Source organism: Mus musculus, chromosome 15 (assembly GCF_000001635.26).
Source record: "Mus musculus strain C57BL/6J chromosome 15, GRCm38.p6 C57BL/6J".
Taxonomy (NCBI): Eukaryota; Metazoa; Chordata; class Mammalia; order Rodentia; family Muridae; genus Mus; species Mus musculus.
The window spans coordinates 76335768-76354412 of NC_000081.6; the positions used below are offsets into that span (position 1 = coordinate 76335768).

Below are 18645 nucleotides of genomic sequence, written 5' to 3' on the forward strand. Positions count from 1 at the left end.
AATCCATTAGACCCACTCAGGGCCAGGAGACCCTCCTTCTGGGACACCTCTCTGATGGTTCCAGCCTTCCCGTGAGTTGGTGCCTCCTGGCCCTTGGAAGGTACATGTGGTTTCAAAGAATTTCACTCTGAGCCAGAGTGATGGCCCCATAGGTAAGAGCATCTGCTCTCCAGTGTGACGGCCTATCTCACGTGACGTAAAGAGGGCAAACTTCCACAAGTCCACTGAGCACACGTACGCACCCTGACGTGTATATGCATACACACAAAATGGTTGGTTGTTTTTTATAAATTGAAGGTTTCTTTGTGGGTCCCCGAGGAGACCACTGACCTGCCTGGCAAGAGCCTGTGGCTTACACATGGGGGGACTGTGTGGAAGCTGCTGTGACAAGTAGCCCTGCCATGGGGTTGGCAGGCTCTGGCCCTTTAGGTAGGCCCTCCTCCAGCCCTCCTTGCTTCTCACCTTTGCACTCTGGAGTACTACTTCCTAGGTAAATCAAAGGCTGCCCCCTTCTGGCCAGGAAGACTTGTCTGTGTGCCTCTTGTCTCTGAGCTCTTGTCTAGTACAAAATTTCTCTCCCTGCCTCATGGCTGGGCTTTGGACTTAGCAGTTTTTAACAGGACTTTAGCAGTCACTTAAAATGCAAGTGGATATATATTTATTTGGGGGGATGTACACAGGAAGTTAAACTATTTTCACTAATGTTGTGTACATTTTTCTTTTTTGTTGTTGTTGTTTTTTGTTATTGTTGTTTTTCAAGACAGGGTTTCTCTGTATAGCCCTGGCTGTCCTGGAACTCACTTTGTAAACCGGGCTGGCCTCGAACCCAGAAATCCACCTGCCTCTGCCTCCCGAGTGCTGGGATTAAAGGCGTGCACCACCACGCCCAGCTTTTTCTTTACTTTTTTTAAATTTTATTTTATTTTTATTTTATGTGAGTACACTGCAGCTGTCTTCAGACACACACCAGAAGAGGGCATCAGATCCCATTACGGATGGTTGTGAGCCACCATGTGGTTGCTGGGAATTGAACTCAGGACATCTGGAAGAGCAGTCAGTGCTCTTAACTGCTGAGCCATCTCTCCAGCTGTGGTGTGTGTGTGTCTGTGTGTCTGTGGTGTGTGTGTGTGTCTGTGTGTGTGTATGTATGTATACATTTTTCAAAATGTGAGGTATCAAGACATGACTATAGTAATCCTTACCCTCTGAGGCAGGATTGGGGGACCATGAGTTTGAGGCCAGCGTAGGTTACATAGTGAATCTCTAAACAAAAGGGGGAATAGAAGTGTGGGCAAGATGGTGTGTGCATGTGGTCCTAGCTGTTTGGAAGGCCTTGAGATAACTGCTTTGTAGTTTGAGGCAAGTCTGGGCAACATAGGGAAACACTGTCAAAACAAAACAAAAATCCAAGGTATGATGGTTCATGTCTGTAATCCTGGCACACAGCCTGATTAGGAGTATTTTGAGCCTGGTCCGCGTATGTGACATACAAAACGATTATAAAGGTGTAATTGAGTTGTGACAGGAATAGGTGTAAAGTCCTAAATGTGTCATTTGGGGGCTGACAGTTGTACTTGTCCTCTGGCATTCCATTTTGGCTTTCCTAGTCATGGAGTCCAACTTGAATAGAGCAGATCACCCTGAATGAAACTGCTAGGCCTGCGCAGTTGGCGTTGCCATGGTGCAGCTCTGTAATGGCTAGAGGGATGGAAACGATCAGAAAAGATCCCTCCCCAGAGAGATTGTTCTTTGACTGTCTTAGGGTTTCTATTCCTGCACAAACATCATGACCAAGAAGCAAATTGGGATCTTTTTCGTGACGCCTCCCAAGCGCTCGGCTGTGTCAAGATGAAGCTGAACATCTCCTTCCCCGCCACCGGCTGTCAGAAGCTCATCGAGGTGGATGACGAGCGCAAGCTCCGCACCTTCTATGAGAAGCGCATGGCCACGGAAGTAGCTGCTGATGCTCTTGGTGAAGAGTGGAAGGGTTATGTGGTCCGGATCAGTGGTGGGAATGACAAGCAAGGTTTTCCCATGAAGCAAGGTGTTCTGACCCGTGGCAGAGTGCACCTGCTGTTGAGTAAGGGGCATTCCTGTTACAGGCCAAGGAGAACTGGAGACAGGAAGCGCAAGTCTGTTCACGGGTGCATTGTGGACGCTAATCTCAGTGTTCTCAACTTGGCCATTGTAAAGAAAGGAGAGAAGGATATTCCTGGACTGACAGATACTACTGTGCCTCGTCGGTTGGGACCTAAAAGGGCTAGTAGAATCCGAAAGCTTTTTAATCTCTCTAAAGAAGATGATGTCCGCCAGTATGTTGTCAGGAAGCCCTTAAACAAAGAAGGTAAGAAGCCCAGGACCAAAGCACCCAAGATTCAGCGACTTGTTACTCCTCGTGTCCTGCAACACAAATGCCGACGTATTGCTCTGAAGAAGCAACGCACTAAGAAGAACAAGGAGGAGGCTGCAGAATACGCTAAACTTTTGGCCAAGAGAATGAAGGAAGCCAAAGAAAAGCGCCAGGAACAGATTGCCAAGAGACGTAGGCTGTCCTCACTGAGAGCTTCTACCTCTAAGTCTGAGTCCAGTCAAAAATGAGTCTTTAAGAGCAACAAATAAATAATGACCTTGAATCTTTAAAAAAAAAAAAAAAAAAAGAAGCAGATTGGGGAGGAAAGGGTTTCCTCAGCTTTACACTTCCATACAGTTGTTCATCACCAAGGAAGTCAGGACTGGAACTCAAGCAGGTCAGGAAGCAGGAGCTGATGCAGAGACCATGGAGGGATGTTCCTTACTGGCTTGCTTCCCCTGGCTTGCTCAGCCTGATCTCTTATAGAACCAAGACTACCAGCCCAGAGATGGTCCCACCCACAAGGGGCCTTTCCCCCTTGATCACTAATTGAGAAAATGCCTTACAGTTGGATCTCATGGAGGCATTTTCTCAACTGAAGCTCCTTTCTCTGTAATAACTCCAGCTGTGTCAAGTTGACACACAAAACCAGCCAGTACACTTGACCTACCCATGTTCACTTTCTGAAGCTATGGTCAGAACATAAGAAATCTGGAAGTTGGCTGGGCGTGGTGGCACATGCCTTTAATCTCCACTCGGGGAGGCAGAGGCAGGCAGAATTTGAGGCCAGCCTGGTCTACAGAGTGAGTTCCAGGACAGCCAGGGCTACAAAGAGAAACCCTGTCTCAAAAAAAAAAAAAAAAGAAAGAAAGAAAGAAAGTTGGGAAGTTGGGGCATAAAACTCTGTTAGCATTGTGTGTGTGTACGCACACACGCGCAAGTGTGTGACATCGGGGTGACCTGGGCTTGCTGACCAAGGCTTCTCTTGGGAAGAGGAACAGATCCCACTCTCGGTGGTGTTTGTTTCTAACACTGGTTCGTTCCCACTCAGCGGGATGGGATGCAGTTCCTTAGGGTGTTTAGAAAGACCGGGTGTGGGCTATGAGAAAAGCTCAGCTCTGGTGTACTCACGCTGAGGACAGAGATGGGAGTCACGAGAACCTAGAGGACGATCGGGTTTGGTTTGGTTTTATGTTTCTCGGTTGGTTGGTTGGTGTGCGTTTAGTTTGGTTTTGTTTGCCTTTCCTTTTCCAGTTATGAGCATAGCCTTCATTTGCTTTTTGAGACAGGTTCTCCAGCTCCCTGTGTAGCTGAGGCTGCCCTTGAATTCCTGCTCCTCCTTCTACCCCCACCCTCCCAGCCCACAGCCCACAGCCCTGGAATCAAGAGATAGATACATTAGCCAAAGCACCTGGATCTCCACTAGAAGTGTAGCTGCCTGGCCACATGTGAATAATCTGGAGGCAATGGAAGGAGTTAGAGATGCCAGCCAATCCTTTTTTACTGGAAGACTTGGTTGGCTGTGCCACGGAGATTGGAGATGTCAGTACCATGGGATGATCACCAAGAACAGCAGCAGTAGTGGAGTAGATCAACCTGAGCTTAGAGTGCTACAGAGGGCAGAGCTGGAAAAGTGATGCCAGCCCTTAGGAGGAGTCCAAAAGATCAAGTGGAATCCCAGACACTGAAACAAGAAGCTGTAACATTGAAATTGCCTTGGAGACTCAAAGATGTTAAAGATGCCAGAGCCATGGGATACATGCTGAGGAAAGCTGCTAACAGGGAGTGGAACCAGCCCAGGAGAAAGCAGTTTGTTGCAGTCAACAAAGATGAAAAAGGAGTGGAGATCTGAAGACCGCTTTGACATCAGCCATGGAGATGCAGAGTTTGGAGTTTGCCCAGCTGGTTTCCTGCCTTGCTTTGGGGATTACAGTTAATTAAGTTGAATAAATCTCAGAAGAGACCTTGAACTTTGGACTTTTAACATTGTTGCGACTGCTATAAACTATGAGGACTTTGAAAGTTGGACTAAATGCATTTTGCATTATGCTATGTTTAAGCTGCACCACGGAGATTGCCTTTTTTTTTTTTTTTTTTTTTTTGACATGATTCTAGCATAGAGCCAAGCAGAGGTAGAGTATTCCTGTACATTTGCTGAATGGGAGGGTCAGGAGGAACTACAGTCCAGAAAGATACTCCAAGGTTGTCATGGGCAGCAGGCATCTGGTCATAGCTCGCCTTGTAGGCAGGATGTGCCCTTGTGAGGACAGGAACAGTTCCTTACAGTGCCAGGATGGCCTCTCCAGTCAAGCACCTAGACAGAGGAACTGCGGTGAGAATAGAAGGAAGGAAGAGTGGCCAAGAGAGCCCATGCTACTGCTGTGCCAAGAATGTGTGCCGAAGAAGACTGTACGAAGCCAGGGTTGGTGCACAAAGGACGCTGTCTCTGGGTGGGAGAACTGTCACTACTCTCTGTGGAGAGCAAGTCAGGAGGCAAGGCAGTACTATAGGCTTGTTTCCAGTGTGCCTTATGTCTAAGGTTGTGTGTGTGTGTGTGTGTGTGTGTGTGTGTGTGTTTGTGTGTGTGTTTTCAAGGCAGAGTTTCTCTGTATAGCCTGTGGCTGTCCTGGAACTCACTCTGTATAACAGCCTGGCCTGAAAGACCTCAGAGATCTACCTGCCTCTCCCTCCCAAATACTGGGATTAAAGGCATGCGTCCCCACCACCCCACTAGAGCAGGGTATATTTTTGAAGCAGGAAGGATGGGTTGCTTGTCTTGCTATGGCCTGTAATGAAGGGTCAAGGCACTGAGAGTCCAGGGTGGAGAACTGGGGAGGCCTGGAGCTAAATGGGAAGCTCTGTTACCCCAGGAGCCACTCCATGCTCACATCGAGTATCCAGCCAAGACACCACTTCTGATGACAACCCATGTAATTCCACTTCTTGAATATGGCAGGGTAATTTGTCCACTCCTTGTCTTGCATGTCCCCTCTATCCAGTGCCCCTCACAGCTCCCCAGACCTTAGGAGAGCCTCTCCAGTGGAGTTAGCACTTGATCTCCTAAGAGTCCACATTACTGTGTGGCTATTTCCTCTTGGCTTGATGCAGTCAGTGGCCTCTTGAAACAGATTTGAGTGGTTGTGGTGACCTATAGAAGCCCTTGGCCAGCCAGTGGGTGCGGGTAGTGCCCCTGACTCTCTTGGCTACCTGTAGGACCCTTTTCCTCCTACTGGGTTGCCTTATCCAGGCTTAATGTGATGCTGTGTGCCTGGGCTAAGGCTAGCTTGTTATGCAATGTTTGGATGTCCTTGGGAGCTCTTTTCTGAGGGGAGCCAGAGGAGAGGGGTGGGCCTGAGAGAGAAGGGAAATTGTCGGGAAAGCTTGAGGGAAGGGGAAAGAGGAGAAACTGCAGTCGGGATGTAATGTGTCACACAAGAAGAAAGAAGAAGAAAAGATCTTAGCCAACAAACATGGCGATGAAGTGACCAGAAATATATATACAGCAGAAACCTAGGGATACAGTAATGGGGCGATTTACATTCCCTTTTGGGGTGCAGAGGGCTCCTGTAACCTTAGGGGACTCTTCTTTGACATTATAGTCATCATGCCCTCTTACCCATCTGCACATTGTGCTAAATTACATGAGAAGAGCATTGGCAGGCTGGAGCACCGTGGCAGCTCTGTAAGTAACCCCAGGCCCGCTGGCTTCCTCACCAAGCTTGACTGGCTTGGATGTGAGTGAAGGGAGGCAGGTGGCAGGTCTCTAAACCCAGAGAGCTTGCCCAGCCCCACGTCCACTTGTATATTCTCAGAGGGATGGGCTTGTTTCATCTGGCCTTGGGGCTTGAGCTATTTCGTTTTCTGTGTTAGAGAGAGCCAGTTTTCTGTTAGAGCCAACCAACAGTGAAAATGGTGGCTTTTCTCCCACTGCTGGGCTCCTTCCTGAGTGGTTGAAGGTGCTTGGTCTCTGTTGGGCTCTTTCTTTGTTTGGGCTGAACAGTCATGTATTTTACACACCCCATGGGGAGTTGTGAAACAATGCCCCTTGTCACATGCCTCTCCTGCTTCATCTCGACCTGCCATGGTGGGAACTCTCACTGCGCCGCTGATTCCAGGCCAGGCTTCAGCCATCACAGAGATTTGTCGTGGCACACTGAGTGTGACGCTCTTCACAGGTACACAAACTGCTCGCTTGTCTCCTGAGCCAGCAGTCAGCTCTCACCTGCCTTGGAAGAACCTTGTCATCACCCCACCACCACCCAAATCCCTGTACCCCTCATACTGGCAGAATTAGTCTGCTTTCTGCTTTTGTGTACTCGCCCACTTAGGTGAACGGAATCATATACATGTGGTCTTTTTTTTTTTTTTGGCTTTTTCGAGACAGTTTCTCTGTATAGCCCTGAACTCACTTTGTAGACCAGGCTGGCCTCGAACTCAGAAATCTGCCTGCCTCTGCCTCCCAAGTGCTGGGATTAAAGGCTTGAGCCACCACTCTCAGCTTTTTTTTTTTTTTTTTTTTTTTTTTTTTTTTTTTTTGTCTTTTGTGTCTGACTTCTACTTCATATGGTGAGCTCAAGGTTCATGCATGCTGGCACTTCTCCCATGCCTCACATCTCACACTAGAATGAAAAAGTTCACCCATATGGGTGTGCCATGCTTTGTCTATCCACTCACCAGCTGGTAGACATAGACGGGTTGTTTCTGTCTTGAGCTACTGAGAATAGTTTTGATGGGGGCTGGAGAAGTGGTTCAGTGGTTAAGAACACTGTCTGCTAAGTACAGAGGTCCTGAGTTCAATTCCCAGCAACCACATGGTGGCTCACAACCCTCTGTAATGGGATCTGATGCCCTCTTCTGGTGTGTCTGACAGCTACAGTGTCAGTGTCAATGTAGATTTTAAAAAAGGGCAGCACCAAGTGCCACAGTGATCAGTCCCTTACATCCAGAGGGAGCTGCAGCTTATCTTTGTAATGGACGGGTACCCCCACTTAGATATGCTCTCATTAAGAAAATTGAATTATGGACTTTATATGAGGGTTTAAAAGAAAGTTAGTCAGGGGAAGTTTCTATGCTGGGTCGCCTGTGGAGCAGGGGAGAGCTGCTGTTAATCCCACACAGGCCATGGATGAGCAAGCTCTCAGAAGACTATCCAGTGGCTCAACTGGAGGGCGTGATTCGCGGGGCCGAGGTGAAGGAACTGGGGATATAGTAGAGAAGCCAGAAAAACAAACAAACAAACAAAGCAGATGTTGTCATTGTAATTAGAGTTGCGGCCAGGCTCAACCCGGACTAGAGGAGCCGGGCAAGGGACAGTCCTGGTCCACTGATGGACAGCTCCCTACCCAGCTCCGCCTAGGTCCGCCCACTGTGTTGCTCTCGCGTGGTCTGAGCTCTCGTCGGCCCGCAGGGGCCGACGGGAACGGCGGCCGCACTAAAGGGGGCCGACATGGCGGCGGCGGCGGCTTCGCTTCGCCGGACGGTACTGGGCCCGCGGGGCGTGGGGCTTCCAGGTGCAAGTGCTCCGGGTCTGCTGGGCGGCGCGCGGTCCCGGCAGCTTCCATTGCGGACACCGCAGGTGAGTCCTGGCGCGGGCCCCGACCATCGCGCGCCCCTCAGCCCTGAAGGTCACGGCGGGGAGGCTCCGGGCGCGCGCCGGCATCGGTCTCCTGCGTTCCTCCTACAACTCGACGGGGTCCCCGCCGCCGGGCCGGCACACCCAGAAAGCCGGTCTGGGTGCCCACGCCTTGGAGTGGCAGGGCATTGTTGCTCTGAGCCCAGGGTCCCACTGTGATGGGGTCGGGACGGGAGATTGCAGCGAAGGGCTCGCCCGGAGCGACTGCCGAAGCCGGCTGTCCGGACCTGGCGGATACCCTGCAGTGACCCCAGCCTGACCTCAGCGGCCTGCAGGTGACCTTGGTCCGCTGCAGTACTCTGGGTCACTTAGGCTTGTCTCCTGGGTTAAGTTCCACGAGCATTCTCCATTTGCCCTCCAGAGCCGAGCCGTGGCCGAGGAGTTGGCTGCAGTAAGGGATCCAGCAGGCATTGGGCACGGTGTGTGCCTTGGGCGCTCTGCGTGCGGTGGTGGCCAGTGCGGGGTGGAGGTGGAGCGGAAGACATGGGCGTTCATTCAGATCCCCAGGTGGGCTGCTGGGGTCTTGGCAGGTGCTGAGCGGGGCTCTTGCAGGCAGTGTCCTTGTCCTCGAAGTCTGGCCCTTCTCGAGGCCGAAAGGTGATGCTGTCAGCGTTGGGCATGCTGGCCGCGGGGGGTGCAGGGCTAGCTGTGGCCCTTCATTCTGCCGTGAGTGCCAGTGACCTGGAGCTGCACCCCCCCAGCTACCCATGGTCTCATCGTGGCCTCCTCTCCTCCTTGGACCACACCAGGTGGGTGTGTTGCGGCGGGGCTGGGGGTGGAAGTTCCCGGGTGAATTCGAATCTTCAGTTCCTCTAATTCTTTATCTCTTTAGCATTCGGAGGGGTTTCCAGGTATACAAGCAGGTGTGCTCTTCCTGCCACAGCATGGATTATGTGGCGTACCGCCACCTGGTGGGAGTGTGCTACACGGAGGAAGAAGCCAAGGCGCTGGCTGAGGAGGTTCGGAGGGTGGGGGGGTGGGCACGAAAGAAGGTGGAGGATACAGGGATTGTGGTTTCAACTGTGAGGGACTAAAAGGTTGTGATGGGGTTCTTGGTGGCAGGTGGAGGTCCAGGATGGCCCTAATGATGATGGGGAGATGTTCATGCGGCCAGGGAAGTTGTCTGACTATTTTCCAAAACCATACCCTAACCCTGAGGCTGCAAGAGCTGCTAACAATGGAGCTTTACCCCCTGACCTCAGCTACATCGTTCGAGCTAGGTACTTGGGCTGCCCAGAGTATGGGGCTAGAAAGGGAGGGAAGCCAGCTTCTGTTAGAGACTAAGCCCTGGGTCTGGTTCTAGGCATGGTGGTGAGGACTACGTATTTTCCCTGCTCACTGGCTACTGTGAGCCCCCCACTGGGGTGTCATTGCGAGAAGGCCTCTATTTCAACCCTTACTTTCCCGGCCAGGCCATTGGCATGGCTCCTCCCATCTACACAGAAGTCTTGGAGTATGATGATGGTGAGTGTCCTTTGCCATGGGTTCTCTCCTACTCCTAGCATGCTTCCCTGATATTTCTGAGTCTGGAGGTCCATCTCCCTTCTCACCTGGAGTGCTTATTGACTGCATACTTAAAGAGGCTTTGGGGATAGCTTTCTTAGTCCTGTAAGGTTCCTATCCATGTGAAGTCATGGATATGGCTAATCCCTGCCTCTGTGCACCGAGGGTTACCCTTGATTGGCCCAAGCCCCCAACAGTAGCCTCGCTATTTGTTCTTGGCCCAGGCACCCCAGCTACCATGTCACAAGTAGCTAAGGATGTCGCCACCTTCCTTCGCTGGGCATCAGAACCAGAGCATGACCATCGAAAACGCATGGGTCTCAAGGTAAACGGTTGGGCAAGGGTCACAGTGGGCAGTTGGGGGTCTTTCCTGTGTCTTTTCTGAGCTCTCTTTGTTCCCAGATGTTGTTGATGATGGGCCTGCTGCTGCCCCTGACCTATGCCATGAAGCGGCATAAGTGGTCAGTCCTGAAGAGTCGAAAGCTGGCTTATCGGCCACCCAAGTGACCCTGTTCAGTATCTGCTTGTCATCTTGCCAGAACAAGCTCTCAGCAGCCCAGGAACAGTCCATGGCCTTCTCAGGCCTGGCCCTTTTCATCAGATACAAGGGCCAGGAGACCAGACTCTTGCTTCTGATCTTCCTTCAGCCCTCAGTGTGGGAATAAATTAAGTTTCTCAACATACACATTTTAGCTGGTCAATGACTAAAACATTTTTTCAGTGGAACCCTGGAACCCATATTTCTCCACATTATTGTTTCCTGTACTGCCCAGTATCTGGGAGTTATTGATATGCACCAGAATGCAAAACCTGGCAGCACTGTTTGCATGGGAGAGATGGCTCAGTGGTTAAGAGCACTGGCTGCTTTTCCAGAGGACCTGGGTTCAGTTCCCAGCACTCAACATGGTGGCTCAAAACCATCTGTCTCCAGTCGCAAGGGCTCTAACACCCTCTTTTGGCCTTCAAGGCACTGCATGAATGTAATACAAAGCTGTCCGTGTAGGTAAAGCACCCATGGTGTGTTTTTTTTAAATCTCAAAAGGCAGCACCATTCAGCAGAGTGGGTATGCCTTGGGAGAGGTAGAAAGGGGCTGTAAAGAGTGAACAACTGCGTCCATACTGAGGCAGTAGAGAACCTTTATCAAGTAGAAGACCTGGAAAAGCAGCACTGGCTGGGCAGGATGGGAAGTTCTCAGACTGTCAAGCAATTGGGAGTAGAAAGAGGGTACCTGCATGTCTTTAGTCTTGGCTGGACAGATAAGAGGGTTATGCTGGGGATGTATCTGTCAGGGAACAATACCTAGTAGTCTACAGTGCAGCTACATAGTACATGTAGGACAAATTGACAGTCACTAGATCCATGAAGGATCTTGGTGCCTAGGGCAGTGTGATAGCTGATTGTCAGGAGGATCACAAAGGCAGGCGACTCAAGACTCCCAGTGCTCAAACACCCTAAGTGGGGAAGGAAAATTACTCAATCCTACTGTTGGGATACTGGCTGAAGCAGCTAAAAATAATGGTGATTGCAATATAGGAGGATTTGAGAAGGGCAACAATGGGGCCAGGGATAGTGACAGGAACTCCTAGCAGGAGGCTAGAGGCCTGTAAAGTGATCCCAGTATTATGTTCTATGACCACTGGGACTTGATTCTAAGTGCACTCACTCTTCAGTAGACTCCTGGTTGTGGCTTGGGGAATCCCGCCAGCTACTGTTGGGCAGAACCTGGTTTCCTTGCTCTCAGGGAGCGGGGCTAGTACAACTCCACATCCAAGAACAGAACACAGGCTGGCTCGTATGTGTCTTTAATTACTAGCTTGTATGTAGCCCCTGTTGTTTAACACTGGCATCTCTGTCCCCAACAAGCATCAGTCCCCTGCAAAGTTCAAGTGGTGGTGGTTGGGCCTGTGACAGGAGGGCCATATTCTCTGTAACCTGAGGAAAAAGATAGGTTACTCCTGTTTATTCTACACTGTACCCCCTCACCCCCCCCCCCAGACTCTTGTACCTTTGGTGGCTTCTAGGTGGAAGCTGCAGCAAGAGGATCCCAAGCACAGGGCCTTTGGGTGCTACACATCTCACAGCCAGGGCGGTTTGAGGCATTGATGAAAGTGCAGGAAGGGCAAGACCAGCCAGGCTAGGAGGATGGGAAGACTGTTGATGCTTTCTAGTTCTTCCAATGCCCACAGCTGCCCATATCTGGCCCACACCCAGACTGGTTATTTGCCCACCTGAGAGGGACTTGGGAGACTGGAACTGGACGGCTGGAGGTCATGAGGCAGCCCCAGTGACTGAGGAAACAAGCCTAATTTCCGGTCCATCTTGGAGTTTTGAAGGCTTTGTCCTATAATAGAGAAGGCTCAGGGCCATCTCAAGACTACACCCCACCTTTCTTACCCCATTAAGTACTAACCTGAAACTTCTCTGGGGGCCGAGAGCAAGTAAAGAAAAGCAGGGTCTCCATCTTGAGAGACCCCATAGGAAGCAAGGCTTCGTTCAGGCATACACAGGCACCGCCCAATGACCCAGCGCTGCACAGCTGGTGGGAAACCGAACTCTGAGAACACCTGAGGTCAGAACATGAGGGCTAGGCAGCGTCACTCACCCAGAATCCCTGCTGCACGTTTCCCGACGCCCATGCTCACCTGATCCTGAAGGGCTGCAATGGAGCAATGTGGGTGGATCTTCAGTGAGACATGGGCAGACGATGAAGAGGACAAAACCGATGTGGCGTCTTCAACTGTGACTTGTAGCCTGGGTCAGAATATAGATTAGGGTGTTGGACAGTTAACTTGGGAGGGTCAGGAAGGCAGAGTAAGCAAGACCAGGCCTTACCTTATGGGACCTGGTGGGAACCAGGCCTCCATGAGCTGGACATTGAGAGCCACATGATGCTGCGCCAGGACTGCTGCCACTTGGGCCGCTGCTTTCTCATCCCCACCTGCAATGGCCTGGGACAGGCGTGTAGCCAGCTCTTCTAAAGGGAGAAAAGACAGCTATCACAACTAGACACCAGCCACAAACCCCCAACTCCTTCCAATCTGTCTTACCTTTTTTGAAGTTTCCAGAACTTTGAGGAAGATCCACCTCAGGTTGGGTTGCTTTAGGTATTTGAGCCATAGAAGAACATGGTGGAGAAATGGGGCACATTGCTGGGGCTGGGGCTGGGGCTGGGCTGCCACTGCCTAAGAGGAAAGATGTGGATTAGGCTAGTGGTATCCAATCTCAGGTTTTTAGAACCTTGGCCTTCTCTGCCTCATCCTACTATCCTTAGGCCATAATTCAGGCTAATCTTCCTCTCCCAGCCTTGGCCCTCAAAACAAAAACAACTCTCAGTTGGAGAGAAATAGGGCTTTTTTGTGTAGCATGGGTGTTCTGGAACTCACTGTAGACCAGGCTGGCCTCGAACTCAAAGATCCCTGCCTCCTGAGTTGCAGGGATTAAAAGCATGCACCACCACTGCCTGGCTTAAAGTGCTTTTCATACAGACATAGACCTGAGAGTTCAAATTCCCCAAACCATATAAAGCCAAGCATGGAAGTATAGATCTGTAATCCCAGTGTTCATATGGTGAGTGAGTTGGGGGTAGAGGCAAGAGAAATGAAACTCCCCAACAAGGTGGAAAATGAGGACTGACACTCGAGGTTGTCCCAGGATTGCTCTCTGACTTCTTTATGTGCTATGTACATGTATGCCTCTATACAAATACATGCGCACCACAAATACAGACAGACACACACTCACGTGTGTGCACACACACAGGAAAAAAGAAAAAAAGTAGTCCCCAGTTGGATGGTACACATCTATAACACCAACACTCCGGGAGAACAGGTAAGAGGGTCACTGACAGTTCAAAACCAACTTGAGCTACACAGTGAATTTGAGATCAACCTGGAATTCACATTGAGACCTTGTCACAAAGAACAGTATTAAGGGTTGGGTACACACATCTGGCAAATGAACGACAAGAGAAAGTCTCTCTTTCAATGCTAAGGTACCCAGGTCTCATGTCAGGCTCAGGGCTTCCTCCGGTGTTTGTGGGCTTTCCTACCTCTTACCAGGGCACTATCTACATCAGTGGTTCTCAACTTGTGGGTTTCAATGCTTTGGGAGTGGAATGACCCTTTCACAGGGGTCACCTAAGACCACTGGAAAACATACTTACACATTACAATTTATAACAGCGGCAAAATTACAGTTATTAAAGTAGCAATGAAAATAAATGTATGGCTGGGGGCCATACTGTATTAAAACTATATTAAAAGGTTGAAGCATTAGGAAGGTTGTGAACCACTGGTCTACATCCAAGGCCCTCTTTTCTCTATGCTTCTCCTGGTGACTTTGGGTGACTTCTCCAACTCCCAGTCTTTACCTCTCCAGAGTCCCAGCCATGTCCATGCTTTTCCAAGCAGGCACTGGATATAAGCCTCATACTAAGTGGTTCTTCTAGCTCAGTCATAATCACTAACTCTTCCATTTGAACAACCACAAGACCTATCAATTCCATCTCCTAAGATCCTCTGGCCTCCTTTAGCCTTGTCTACACTGTGGAGTTTCTATCTTTAAGTCTCTGTTGTTTTTCCACTGAATACAATCCCATTTTCCTTAAACTCTTAGTCCTGCAGCAATGCTTGCTCTTCTTTTTCTTACTTGTCTGGTACTGGGGTCAGCTCTTGAACCTCTTATTTCTCCACTTCCTTCCTCTTGGAAGCCTTCCTAGGTGCCCAGCTTTTCCATCACTACCCCCAACCTCGACCAGGTGGCCCGGACATATTCAAATAAGCATTTATTTCACAACACTGACCATTTTGTCCTTCTGCGGTGGCATCTCGCACCAGTGCTGCCCACTGCTGTGCTTCCTCGGGGTCGAGGAAGTGCACGCTGAAGGTTCCAGGACCTCCAGGGGGAGGCTGCAGCTCGTGTTGGTTAGGCCCACGGACGGTGTAACAAATAGCCTCCAAGGGCCATTCTAAACTGACCTGAACAGGGAAGAGTACTCGGTCGGTGGTTCCTCTTCGTTACCCACACGAATGTGAAAGGAAAAGGAACGAGGTAATCTTTACGGCTCTGAACTTTTCTCGCCTGTTATCTTACCAATTCCTCACAAGATTTGTAAATTAGGTATCAGCATTATTCCCACTTTTACAGGCAATCAAGAAAAATAACTGCTTAAGGACTGTCGTCAAGGTAATCGAAAGAAAGTTGATTCCAGAATCGGGCCCACACTCACCGCCCCAGGCTCGGTGCCTAACAGTCCTAGCCGGAAGCGTCCAGGCCGCTCAGGGTCCGCTATCAATTGCAGCTTCCGCGGCTGCGCTTCGGCATCCTGTCCAGCGCCCAGGGGCCTGACCGCCGCGTGCACTGCCAGGAGCACCACAGGTGAGGCAGGGTCTGCAGCCACTGCCGCACCGCCGGCGGGCGGCGACATTTCTGATCCGGCGGAGTCCTGACTCTCCGAGAGTGCTTCCGTGATAGAGAACTGTCGAGTACTTCCGCCGGCCAGAAACTCGGACTGTGAGCCTCGGTTCCGGATGCCCCAGAGCTTGGAGAACAAGAAGGACCCGATGCTGCGCACTACCAGAGCCTGATGGCTCGCTAAGCGATAGGAATGGTCCCAGATCTCCAGGCACGGTCCGGCCAAGCTAGTCACCTTTCAGCAGGACCCGAGACAGTGTCACAGACCGGTCACCGGTCACAAAAAGAAGGCAAGGATGAACTTTTCTTAAAGGTTCGAACGAACGACAGCTGCTGCCCTACACAAGACAATACCAGTTCCCGGAAGGAACCAGGCACCAATGCACACAAACACACATAAGCACAGCAGAGGCTCTTCGTAACCGTGGACCACTCTAGGAAGAGGGTTGGCTCCTGGGGGCGGGGCGGGCATGGTTCTAACCAATCAACACCAAGAGGGGAGGCGGGTTCGTTAGCGAGTGCGAGACAGACAAGCTATGCAGCCAGTAGAAGTGGAAGGTGAAGCCGAGTGGCGGAGGAGTCCACCAATAAGGTTTCTCGTGGTCTGGCCCTGTGGTTAAAGTGGACCATTCAGAGGAGTGGGGTTGGGCCCGTCGGACGCTTGTTGTTGTCGGGTCGGGGGAGGCGGAGGTCGCTGTTTCGTTCTCTGGCTGGTACGATCTCGGCGGTCCGCGGCAGGTTGGTCGCGAAAGCGGGCGTTGCAGGGGGGCGAGGCTATGTCGCGGCTGCAGCCCGTATGGGCCGGCAGGGCCTGGAGTAACGGGACGTCGCCGCGAAGCTTCTTCCCCCGGATACAGTGCGGCCCGAGTGGAGGCCGCGGCGCCGCCCTCCAGTCCTGAGGAACCCGCGCTGCGCAAAGCCCGCGCCGCCGTCACCTCGGCACCGACACTAAACAACCCGTCTACCCTGGCTTGATCTAGCCCAATTCTGGCAGGTGGGTGTCCGCCTTGTGCGCCAAGCGGTCCGGGCTTGCGGGAACCACAGTCCCCGGCGGGCCTCGCGCTGCTGCAGTGCCTCATGGGACTTGTAGTTCTTATGCTGCTTGGGGCTGGAGCGCCTCTCTTGGTGCACTGCCTCCTGGGGCTTGTAGTTTCCCGCTACGAATCTGCTGGTACCTCTAGGCTTGCAGGGCAGCAATGCCAGGAGACCACTGGCCTGCGCCAGCAGAGGTGGTGTGTCTGCCCATCCTACACACTTCGACGTACGAAGTACGAATTAGGCATACTTGCAAATAGAATTGAAGAATTCATGGGTTTCCTCCTCTTGACAGGAAGCAGTGAAGCAACCCATAGAACCCGGGAGGAGCACCCATACAGGTGACCCTCAAGGCTTGAAACCCCAGATGCCCCGTTCCGAACCGGATAGCAGGTTCTTATTGAGGACCTTACAACAGTCTGAGGATGCCTGCAGAATGTCAATGGAGTAGGAATGTCGAGAGTGGGTGGGGCCCCCAGCCAGCCCCAGTATATAGTACTTGAGATTGAGGTAGAACCTGGACATGCCATGCTCATGCATAGGATCATCTCCCTGTCAGCCAGTGCTGAGTTCTCAGGGGCAGGTAAGGTGAGGAAGATGAGCTCCATGGTGGACTCAAGGTTAGCTCGAGCTGCAAACAGTACTCTGCTAGTGGGTGGAAAGGCTGAAAGTGGAGCCCTTTGGAGCTAGGTAGCCATGCTGGCTTCCCACATTCCCAGGTAGTGCTGCCCTAATCCCACTGGCACAAGAATCTCCCTTCCCAAAGGACATGAAGCTATTGGAGAACTCCAGCTTTGAGGCCATCAACTCACAGTTGACAGTGGAGACTGGAGATGCCCATATTATTGGCAGGTGAGGCTGGAGGCTCTGGGGATCAATCTGTCAGAGATCACTATCGTGGGCCTCGGGGTTAGCATGCTTCATGACTCTGCCTGCGTTCTTTAGGATTGAAAGCTACTCGTGTAAGATGGCGGGAGATGATAAACATATGTTCAAGCAGTTCTGCCAGGAGGGCCAGCCCCATGTGTTGGAGGCACTGTCCCCACCCCAAACTTCAGGCCTCAGTCCCAGCAGGTAAGCTGAGGTGGAGACTACCTTCTGGGGTATGTGGGACAGTGGGCAAGGCTGACATTTTTCTCTGTTCAGACTGAGCAAGAGCCAGGGTGGTGAGGATGAGAGTCCTCTGAGCGACAAGTGCAGCCGCAAGACCCTCTTCTATCTGATTGCCACCCTCAATGAGTCCTTCCGGCCAGACTATGACTTCAGCACAGCCAGAAGTCATGAATTCAGCCGAGAGCCAAGCCTCCGCTGGGTAAGGATGAACAGAAGGGCCCCAAGCCATGTGGTCCTTCTCATTGCCATCCCCACTTGGTGTGGGTTCTTGGGCTCTCCCTGCTGCCCTGGACCCTTGTCACCCCTGACTGTCACCTCCTGTAGGTGGTAAATGCAGTCAACTGCAGCCTGTTTTCAGCTGTTCGTGAAGACTTCAAGGCCCTGAAGCCACAGCTGTGGAATGCAGTGGATGAGGAGATCTGCTTAGCTGAGTGTGACATCTACAGGTGGGCTCACGTCTTTGCAGCTGGGCGTGCACATGTGTATGGCAGTGGAGACCTCATCCCTCTGCTGTTTTCTCTTTTCAGCTATAACCCAGATCTAGACTCCGACCCCTTTGGGGAAGATGGAAGCCTCTGGTCATTCAACTATTTCTTTTACAATAAGAGACTGAAGCGAATTGTCTTCTTTAGCTGCCGCTCCATCAGGTTGGTACTTTGCCACCTCACCTTCTCCAGTTCCCTCTTCAACTCAGATCATTCCTTAACTGGGTCTACTCTCCCTGGGGCAGCCTGGGAAAGGAGATCCTAAGTCCGCTGTCTCTCCCATCCAGTGGCTCCACGTACACACCCTCAGAGGCAGGCAATGCACTGGACTTGGAACTGGGGGCAGAGGAGGCTGATGAAGAGAGTGGAGGTGGAGGCGGTGAGGGCAGGGCAGAGGAGACCAGCACCATGGAGGAAGACAGGTGTGGTGGTGGCTGTGGCCATGGACTATCCTCGGGAGCCTGGAATGGGTGGGACAGATCAGGGTTCCTTCTGTCTGGTCTGGGTGCTATCTCCTAAAGGCCTACTGTGTGCCAACTTCTGCCTAGGGTTCCAGTGATCTGTATGTGATGAGAAGAAGCAGAGGTCTCAGCGTCATCCAGCTCTGACCAATCCCTGGACCTGTCTACCTGAGGAGCTCCAGAGCTTCCCCAGATGCTGGCTATGCCTTGGCACTGACACCGTCCTGGCGCTGCCCAAGGCTATACCTGTGTAGCCCTTTGGATTCAGCCTGTGGATGTCCACTCATCCCTGCAGGCTCCTACTGCCCATGCTGTGGCTGGATTAAACAGCACGGGGTCTGATAGAAAACGGGACTGCTCTGCACCAACAGCCTGTCACAGACAGGACAGCTGGACCACAGAGTTTATTTTTGTATTTCTTATTGGGCCTGTACACTCCAGCTCTAAGGGCCAGTAGTTTGAAGCCCTATAAGTGGTGCCCAGTGTTCATGGGGTCTGGTCTTTGACCGGCCTCTGGTGCCCACTTTTGTCTCCCACTTTACCAGGTGGGCCACATGCACTGAGTGTCACTTTGCTGCAGCTCATTTGTTTCCAATAAAAGTTTCTGTGACTTAGATGGAACCTGGGAGTTTGTGGGGGCGGGGCCTGCGTCG

The 18645-nt window shown here is 51.6% G+C and overlaps 3 protein-coding genes and 1 pseudogene across 11 annotated transcripts; 3 read left to right on the top strand and 1 right to left on the bottom strand.

Annotated features, from left to right (window-relative positions):
- Rps6-ps1 (ribosomal protein S6, pseudogene 1) lies at window positions 1809–2638 on the top strand (annotated as a pseudogene).
- Window positions 7746–10493, top strand: Cyc1 (cytochrome c-1). 2 transcript variants are annotated; one of them, XM_030248694.1, is made up of 7 exons: window positions 7746–7925; window positions 8513–8731; window positions 8815–8941; window positions 9045–9202; window positions 9286–9446; window positions 9710–9810; window positions 9888–10170. In XM_030248694.1, exons 2-7 carry the CDS (start codon window positions 8583–8585, stop codon window positions 9990–9992), a joined length of 801 nt encoding a protein of 266 aa, XP_030104554.1. In that variant the 5' UTR covers window positions 7746–7925; window positions 8513–8582; the 3' UTR covers window positions 9993–10170. The 2 variants fall into 2 exon arrangements, with proteins under 2 accessions (XP_030104554.1, NP_079843.1); NM_025567.3 differs by having other exon boundaries at window positions 7756–7925; window positions 8535–8731; window positions 9888–10493.
- Window positions 10494–11272: 779 nt separating this feature from the next.
- On the bottom strand, window positions 11273–15343 carry Sharpin (SHANK-associated RH domain interacting protein). Of its 6 annotated transcripts, none has more exons than XR_383966.2 (9): window positions 14714–15280; window positions 14288–14462; window positions 12534–12668; window positions 12319–12460; window positions 12129–12237; window positions 11897–12040; window positions 11715–11827; window positions 11492–11620; window positions 11273–11418 (listed from the first exon to the last, which is right to left on the bottom strand). XR_383966.2 is itself a non-coding variant. In NM_025340.2 (9 exons), the coding sequence occupies exons 1-8, from the start codon at window positions 14909–14911 to the stop codon at window positions 11504–11506; spliced, it is 1143 nt and encodes a 380-aa protein (NP_079616.2). In that variant the 5' UTR covers window positions 14912–15343; the 3' UTR covers window positions 11273–11418; window positions 11492–11503. The 6 variants fall into 6 exon arrangements, 4 of the variants coding, with proteins under 4 accessions (NP_079616.2, XP_030104124.1, XP_006520326.1 ...); XR_003951340.1 differs by having other exon boundaries at window positions 12319–12479; window positions 14714–14745; NM_025340.2 differs by having other exon boundaries at window positions 11897–12050; window positions 14714–15343.
- A 183-nt stretch (window positions 15344–15526) lies between these two features.
- Window positions 15527–18611, top strand: Maf1 (MAF1 homolog, negative regulator of RNA polymerase III). Of its 3 annotated transcripts, NM_001164607.1 has the most exons (9): window positions 15527–15892; window positions 16229–16274; window positions 16653–16785; window positions 16879–17007; window positions 17080–17245; window positions 17371–17492; window positions 17574–17693; window positions 17819–17953; window positions 18080–18611. In NM_001164607.1, exons 3-9 carry the CDS (start codon window positions 16703–16705, stop codon window positions 18099–18101), a joined length of 777 nt encoding a protein of 258 aa, NP_001158079.1. In that variant the 5' UTR covers window positions 15527–15892; window positions 16229–16274; window positions 16653–16702; the 3' UTR covers window positions 18102–18611. The 3 variants fall into 3 exon arrangements, with proteins under 3 accessions (NP_001158079.1, NP_081135.3, NP_001158080.1); NM_026859.3 differs by lacking the exon at window positions 16229–16274; NM_001164608.1 differs by lacking the exon at window positions 16229–16274 and having other exon boundaries at window positions 16700–16785.
- Window positions 18612–18645: the final 34 nt, after the last annotated feature.